This window comes from Theobroma cacao, chromosome 10 (genome assembly GCF_000208745.1).
Source record: "Theobroma cacao cultivar B97-61/B2 chromosome 10, Criollo_cocoa_genome_V2, whole genome shotgun sequence".
Lineage (NCBI taxonomy): Eukaryota > Viridiplantae > Streptophyta > Magnoliopsida > Malvales > Malvaceae > Theobroma > Theobroma cacao.
Window position 1 is genome coordinate 16,779,880 of NC_030859.1, and position 8,588 is coordinate 16,788,467.

Sequence of the window (8,588 nt, forward strand, 5' to 3'; positions counted from 1 at the left end):
AGGTCAGTCGGTCGTTTGCGTCTTCTTCGGGCAAATTGCCTTTAGCCACGCTTTCACGTAAAAAGTCCAACGATTTTTTGCTTTGGACGCACTGTCACAGGTCTGGCGTCGCTAAAACATAATAAATTACATATATTTTAGATTTTAATAAAAAAAGAAAGGAACATTGATTTCTATTTGATAAACATATATATATATATTTTCATTGTAAATGTGAATTTGTAATAACTGATATCAAAACCAATCTCTTTCAGTCATAAAAGAAAACTTGAAAACTTAACTCATACAAAGCAGACTCATGATTATACACAAAGTCAATTGGAATTTAAGTTCATCTCTGATGCTTTTTGCATCAAATCTTTCTTCATAATTTCTACATCTCCTACCCAATTTGTATGATAAATTAAATCCAAAATTTGTCTTTCATGTTCACGTTCAAACCAAAGCATCAGGGCCCAACTTCCATAAATTACAAATACATGTTATTTATATGATGTTTGTATGTGTGCATATGTGTGTGTTTGTGTTGTATTACTCTGAACTTGAATAAAATGCCTGTCTGGAATAAACTTATAGAGAAATGGTCATATCAGGAGGTAAAAGAAAAGCTCAAAACTACACATTTAGGGACAAATCTTATACTTTCTTAACACTCAATGGTTAGACAGTACAAAGGGAACATGAAAATTTTCTAGTTAAAATTAATTTCACAGTCAAAAGTAGATACATGCAAAACCTCTCAGTAGGGAGAAGAAGCAACCATCACCACCAGCATATGAAACAACAGCTGCCTCTGGAAAAGATGCAGAAAGTCGCGCTCGCTCTCTTCACTTGTGCCTCAGTTCAAACTAGGAAACAGAAGCCCGTCGCTTGTGGGTATATGCAAAACTTTCATGCCAGGCAATTGTTAGAATGGGGCTGATGACGTTCTACGAAGCTGATATTTTGGTTCGGGAGGTGGTGCAGATGGCAGCTTCATCTCTTGCTCCTAAGAAATATAACAATAAGATAAAACATATTAATACGAATTTTACATGGAAGCACCAATGAGTAAAAAGAAGATGAGACTGTCAAATACATAGACATGTATTACACGTAAAAATTTTCATATAAGAAACCATGAGTGAAAACAAACTACATGCAGAAAAGCAAACGCAAGTTGGAAAAGAAAGAGTTTGGTACATATGAACACAAATCAAACACCTCCGGTCTTTAATTATCCAAAAACTTCTTCAATATCATTTCTTCTCACCTTACCCCCTAACCAAATTAACAAGGAATAGCTTTGCTATGTCTTACCGTGATCACAAAACAAGAGGACAGCATCAAAAAAAATTTTGGTGGCCAAAAAAGAGAGGGGGGGGGGGGGGATCTTGTTTGTATAAGAGCCAGAGAAAAAATCTGAACAAGCACCATTAGCATCCGAAACCATATAATTCTCAAAATCTAACATCAATCCCATGCCAATTTGGGGCCAGCTTCTGTTTCCTTTATTCATTTACTTGCTGAACCAAATTAATAAAAGGATATAGAAGACAAATGTGTACACGAGATAAGTGGAGTCTGGTAGACAACAAAATATATTACACCATCCCTCAAACCTGCTCAGATTCCGAGCATAATAGAATGTCCAAATAATGCTGGCATGGTATAGCATATTTGAGGCTAATTTTCAAAAAAAATTCTGAAATGAGCATGATTGCCAAGAGCCATGAGTGTGGGACTAAGTACAAAGAAACTTGAAAAGACCATAAAAACAAAGTTGATTCATTCAAGGAAATACTAGTTTTAAATCATGACAAGTCAAAGGAAACCAAGACCAAGTGAAGCATATTTAGAAAATGAAGAAACAAATAAATTGAGAAGGAGCATCTGCATTTTCCTTGTTACTATTGAAAAGGATTTGCCATCTTGCACTGTCAGCAATCCTGATATTTTGTAAACTAAAGAGTTTCAATAGCACAAGGTTACTGAATATTTCCTATTTAATAGGGGTTAACCTTGTACTGGGGTTGGAACCCAGGGGTGCCTCTTCAGTGCTTCCATTTGTTCACTTATCAAAAAGTACAAATAGATATATTACGACATCACTGAAACTCTAAATTCCAATCATTCCAATTGCTTGGGTTTCCTATTTAACAATGCAAGTTAAATGTGGATGGCTTGGGCTCAAGAATTGCACAAGAAAATGAAAGATGGGAACAAAGCAAACCAACAGTTCATCATTTTGTCCACAAACAAAGGCATTATTATCAAGCCAAGACCCCCAGGAAAAGAAAGCACTTCTCCACAGTTGATGGAATTTGTAGTTTTCAATTTCTTTATTTATAATTTCCCGGGTGCATGTGCAAGTGCAGTAGGACAGTTAGCAAGGAGTGGGGTGCCTCGAATCAAGTAACGTTGGTTGTATGATTGCAGTATGCTTTAGGGGGGCTTAATTAGATGAGAAAAGAAAATAAGGGTTTGGCAGTTGATTTTAGATGGGAAAGGTTGAAATTTGTGGGATGAAAACAAAAAACGAGGAAACAAACTTGGATGTTGTCTGGAGCTGTTTCCTGTACTTATCACAGTAAATTAAGGATGTTAGGGTTTGGTCTGATGGTAAACTGATTCAAGTAGAATAAGGGTTTGTAGGACGAATTCAAGGTTGAGGCATTTGCGTAGGATGGTGAATTACTAAGATTGCAGTAATGGAGGAAAAGAAAGGATAAGAAAATGAGATCCAAGCTTTGCACCAAGATTGCCTTACCCTATATTCAGGAACTACAAGAGCATGCAGACAAAATGGTAGGAAGGAAAAGATAGTCAAGGAGAGGGTAAGGATTGCTTTGTTTCGCTTGCTTAAAAAGGAAGGAAATAAAATAAAGGGGGAATCCATTACCAGCTTTGTTTGATTAGGGAGTGAAAAGCAAAGGAATGTTAGAATGAACCATTAAGATTGCTTTGTTTGGCTTGCTTGAAAAGGATGGAAATAAAATATGGGGGGAACACATTACCAGCTTTGTTTGATTAAGGAGTGAAAGAAGGAATGATAAAATGAACCTTTAAAATAAGGACTATGTTACAAAATAGTATTCTGCTGAGGAATCCTTCAGTCAAAATCCCCCCAATTTGAAGAATTAGACGAAATGAATGTTTGAAGGGTTTTGCAGGCTTCATGGACCCTCTTAACCCCCAACTTTCCATTAAAATGTTTTCCAAACAAGGGTATCATTCCCCCACCCCCCTTCTCTTTCCATCAATTCAAACAAAGCAGTAGACTTACCATCTGAAAGGGTTCACAGCTAGGTTTACAGTTGCTTCACATAAGACCTGAGAAGTATAACAGCTGCTGAAATTCTCATAAACTTGTTCCCAATTAAAAGTCCAATCTCACGTGCAGCCAATCTGTTGGACTGATTTAAGACGTCATTTACTAAGCTAGAATATATACAATTGAGTCATGTTGTTATATTTTTTTAGGATATGAGATTATTGGTACTATTTGCTTTGATTTTTCTTAGTTTTAGTTATGATATCTTCGTGATTTTAGAAAATCTGGAATTTGCAGATTCACTTATTAGAGTCTGAGACTAAGATTTGGTATCCATGAAGGAAGACCAAGTTAGAAAATGTTAACAGCTTCTAGAAGAGAATAACTTTTATACCAATCAAAAGAGCAGAACAAACTTTTGAATTCCCATAAACCAACAACCCTAGCTAAATTGAAAAATGCATCAAAGTTAATTTAGGATTCTCAGATAAAGCATTCTCAAGTAGGAGTAGAAGCGTAGAAGCTCTAGATCAGAAACTCATAAAAGAAAATTTTCACTAACTTGATCACATTAACAACAACAATGCAAATTAGAGGACTAAACCTTACAAACAACTCCATTTAGATATTTCTAAGCTCCCAACACAGTTTTGCGCACAGAGTAAGAAAACAAATAAATCTAAGCAACTGGAAAAATCCTAACAACTACAAACAGACACTTTCATAGTCCCAAGTGTCTTCATTCGGTAATGTTCATGTTCTACTATATGTTGTTTGACAAGATTTATCAATTTTCTGGTAAAAGTCATCTAAGAGCATCTCTAGCTACCATATGAAGAAACAGTTCATCATAAAGCACCACAATAAAGATCTCTATTAAGTGATTTATCCCACAAAAGTTTAGTTGGGGATTGCTGTGGACTTATATTCAGGGTGGCCTCCCATCTATTTCTATTTGGTTTTAAGTTGAATGTCTTAACATGCTACTACAGCCAAGATTCTTTATTGCCCCATTTATTGCTTGTGTTTGCTACCCTGTTTCTGAAATCCACATGATAAGCCCATTTGTCTCAGTTAATAATTTTGTTTGGGCCTACATGTAAAGGAGAGTTTTATTTGGTGTCATCTGCAGTAGTTGAGTATGGAGATTGTTCGAGTGTTATATTCACGTCGATCTCTCCCACTATTGTGAATTTGTTTGAGGTTAAGTGCCTTAACAATCTCAAAGGATACCAAGCATGGGAAAGTGACTATATTTCTTGATTACAAGTGCTCAGACTAAAATATTACTTCCCTTCTACTGGCAATGGATTTATAATTACAGAAAGGAAGATATTTCCTAAACAAGCTCTCTATCAGAAGTTTTCAACATAATTATTACACACAGAAGAAGATGAAGATATGTAGATAGATAATGGTTAAAAACCTTGCTTTAATACCACAACATTGCGAATTATTAACAAAAAGTGGTACATCAAGCACACTTTTCTTTTCAAAGGCTACATCAAGCATCAAGCACACTTCATGGTGTCAAGAGGCAACCATAGTAGCACGCACCCAACAGGATGAATGCATAGACTTCACAGTAGCCAGGTATTATATGATAGGGTAATGGCGAAGAATGCTGGATAGTTGTACGAGGAACAGCTACAAACCAATTAGGTATTCCATTAATATCATACAACCGAAATCATGCATAGATGGAAAGGATCAGTTCTCTAAACAGTTGGAGCATTTAATATCATCCACCAATCATAGAAATCAGGCAGTGAAAAGCAACCACTGTCAAATTGAATGTAAATGAATCAGGGAAGTATCTTATACAACAAATCTAACCTTCCGGTCCTTCAGCCTTGCATTTTCCTCTTCTAGACGTGAAACTTTGTTCTCCAGTTCATTAGTGTAAGCCTGTTTATAAATATCTTTCAGGTCACTAGATAATCTAGAAAACAAGACCATAAAACATTTAGAAAAAAAATGCAAAAATGAATGGCATCACTGTCAAATTTGAGAGATGAAAAAAAAAAATGAAAGCTGACCTGCTTCCTCGCTCGGGAACGTGCCGCAGATTCCCTGTTCTTTATCATCCTCTTCTGTCTCCTGTCAACATTTTTTTCAATCATATCCTCAGGGGCACCTCTTTTCCTTCCAGATGCCTGTGTATCTGATAATGTTCCCATTAATGGTGAAGGCAATGGCACCTGGTTATCTGGGTAAGAGACATCCATTACAGCAGTAGCCCCTATGGTTAAAGGCTGTGGCATAGGCTGGGCTGACATATAAACCCCCATCAAACTTTGTTGTGGGTGCTGATATTGTGGTTGTGGGTACTGCATCCACTGACCTTGCTGTGCAAACTGTGGTGCAACACTTAGATCAACACCAGCAACAGAACCACCACCTTTTTTATCCGTAGAAGCTTCAGCAACAACTCCTGCTTTCACAAGGAAATCCTCCAATGTCATCTCTCCGAGAGTAGGCTGCCTTTCTCTATATTTCTTTTCCCCATCATTTTTGCTTTGTTGAATATCTCTCCAAACCTCATCAACTGTCTTCTTGCTCAAAGCACTAGTTAGTGACAAACTCGACTGACGCTGCAAAGCAGTTTGATTGGTCAGTGCTGTGCCTTCAGTTTCCATACCATAATTCTGGTTAGCCTCAGCTGTCCATACATTCTTGAGAAGCTCATCTAGGTTCATGCTACTTAGAGGTTTGCCCAAGTCACCCAGCTGATTTTGAACCTCATCCAGCGTGAGACTATACATTGAATTTTGCCGCGTTAACTGCTGAAACTGTGACTCTTTGCCATTACTACCGCTATCACCTTGAGACACCATTGTTTGAATTCCCATGCAATTACCTTTATGTAAGCCACTTATTCCAAATTGCCAAACAAAAATTCCTTGGCCAACAATTATATCAATCCTAAAGTACACCTAATAACCAGCCCAATTACAGCACACTTAAAGCTTCACCAGTCAGCCCCAAAAATTAGAACCTGAAACACGGAAATCTGAACTCAGACCCAGCCAGTCATTCCACCCCCTCCTCAGTTCAAATGATTCGAAAACATCTTTTCTCATATACCTAACAAGATTATATGAAGACAAAACTAAATTCTCTTCTTCACTGAAAAGTGAATGAAAGTTATCAAATTAATTACATTGAAAGAACAAATGCATACATGCACAGGGCAGACCCCAAACTCCTCTCCAATTCAAAGTTCTTGAAACTCAAACCCTGTATTGAATAAACTAAGATACCCAGAAGCGTAATATAACAAATCCCACCTCAAAAAACCAATAAAAAGTAAATTTTTTCCGACAAAACAAAGGAAAACAACACAAAACCCTAAAATTGCAAAAGGATCCACATTTCAACAGTCATTCAAAAACAAACCCAGAAGGCAGAAAGCAAAAAGCTTGAGAGGAAAATAGTAAAGAAGTAAATCAGACCCATTGATTTACTGTCATCAAGATACACCAAAACAGGAAAAAAAATAAAATAAAGGCAATAAAAATTGATGGGACAAATACTAAAGAATATTTTTTTCCCTAAGAAAGAAGATTAAAAGCTGTAATGTTATAATCTGTTGCATGCAAATGGAAATGGAAAAACTTGAGCTTCCATTGAGCAAATTAGAAAACAAAAAATTCACAGAATCATAAGTATTAATAAATCCCCAGATTACACCATTAAATGAAAAAGGATAAACTTTTTGCATGAAACAAAAATCAGAGGCTTTGAAATGAGAGCTAAAAAGAAAAATATTGAAACAAATCTGAATGGAAAGACAAAGAAAAACCCAGAAGAGGATCAAAGCTAAGGACTTTTCTTTTCTTTATTACAAGACAAAGACCAAGGAAAAATAAAAAGAACCCAGAAAAGTAACTGCCCACAACAACAACCAAAAAGAACAAGATGAAATACAACCTTAAAACAAACAAAGTCAGTAAAAAAAATTGAAAAGGAGGGTTTGAAAGAAAATAACAAAAGAAAGAAAAGAAAGGAAAGCTTACTTGGATTTGGAGAGAGTGGAGATTGAGAGCGTGTGCATTTGCAGAGGAACAAAGCTTTGGTGGAAAGAGAGAAAAAGAGCAAGTCCCAAAAAAAAAAATGGAAATGCCCAATTTTTTTTTAAAGTTTTATACTAATATAGGGACCAAAAGTGTTCTAATTGGCCCAAATTTTTTTGTTTGCTTTGGTACTCATTGGGTTTGTCCCCATTGGAAATCATGAGACCTCCCACAGCCAAATGGCACTTTCACATGCNTCACAAACATCTCAGAAAATAACAAAATGAGATCTCATTGAATTTAAGGTTATTTACTTGTTATAATCAATATGTAAAGACATAATATTTAAAAAAAATCTTGAATTATTTAAAAATATTTTAATAAATTTTATTTTTTTATTATATTTAATTTAAAATTTTTATATTTTTATTTTTAAATTAAATAAAATTCATATAATTAATGATCGATTAATTATTATCAATTAAAATGTATATAACGTAAGATGTTGTAATATTATAATAAATAATAGTGTGATATATTAATATAATATGATAATATAATTATATAATATTTTTATTTTTTACGTTAGTATGATATCAATATTATATGAATATAAAAAAATAAGTGATATTTAAATTAATTATAATTAATTAATCATTATTTTTTAATTAATTTAAAATAAAAATATAAAATTTAATTAAATGTAATAAAAGAATACGAACCTATTAAAATCATAAATAGTCATTGAATTACTTTTAATAATACTTGTGGAATAAAGAAAAAGCATGTTTTAGTGGTTAATATAAGAGTAAATAGTGAAAGGATAAGGGAATAGAATGGCATTTGTTGGAATGGAAGAGATAAGTTTTGGCAGAATAATTCTACATATGATTGTTGCGTCGTTTTTTTTTTTTTTTTTTGTTGTTACCTTAAAATAGATTGGAAGATGAAGTTGAGTTGGCGTAAGGTGGTGACGTGTCATGTGGGGGCCACGCAGGATTGAAACAAGGGAAGGGAAAAGGTGGTCAAATAAGGAAGTACTTGACTTGTGCATGGGACAAAATCCAACAGAAAAAGACCTTTGTCCATTACCCAACACCGCAATTGCAACTTTTAACTCTGAAAAAAAAATAAAGATTAAATACTCAATTTGGGGGTTAAGTATTTTTTAATTAAGGATCAACTATTTTAATTATAATAATTAAAAATTAAAATTTTTTTATTTTTTAGAATTAAGGGTTAAGGTGAGAGGTGTCTAGCACGTGGATGCTAAATTTTTAATATGATGTGTAATAATTAAATTTTTAACATGACATGTA

At 34.5% G+C, this 8,588-nt stretch overlaps 1 protein-coding gene across 3 annotated transcripts; it reads right to left on the minus strand.

Moving 5' to 3' along the window:
- Positions 543 to 7,539, minus strand: LOC18586978 (ABSCISIC ACID-INSENSITIVE 5-like protein 2). Of its 3 annotated transcripts, none has more exons than XM_007010604.2 (4): positions 7,273 to 7,539; positions 5,293 to 6,340; positions 5,090 to 5,161; positions 543 to 988 (listed from the first exon to the last, which is right to left on the minus strand). In XM_007010604.2, the coding sequence occupies exons 2-4, from the start codon at positions 6,103 to 6,105 to the stop codon at positions 908 to 910; spliced, it is 966 nt and encodes a 321-aa protein (XP_007010666.1). In that variant the 5' UTR covers positions 6,106 to 6,340; positions 7,273 to 7,539; the 3' UTR covers positions 543 to 907. The 3 variants fall into 3 exon arrangements, with proteins under 3 accessions (XP_007010666.1, XP_007010665.1, XP_017985137.1); XM_007010603.2 differs by having other exon boundaries at positions 5,293 to 6,251; positions 7,273 to 7,490; XM_018129648.1 differs by lacking the exon at positions 543 to 988 and adding an exon at positions 4,527 to 4,900.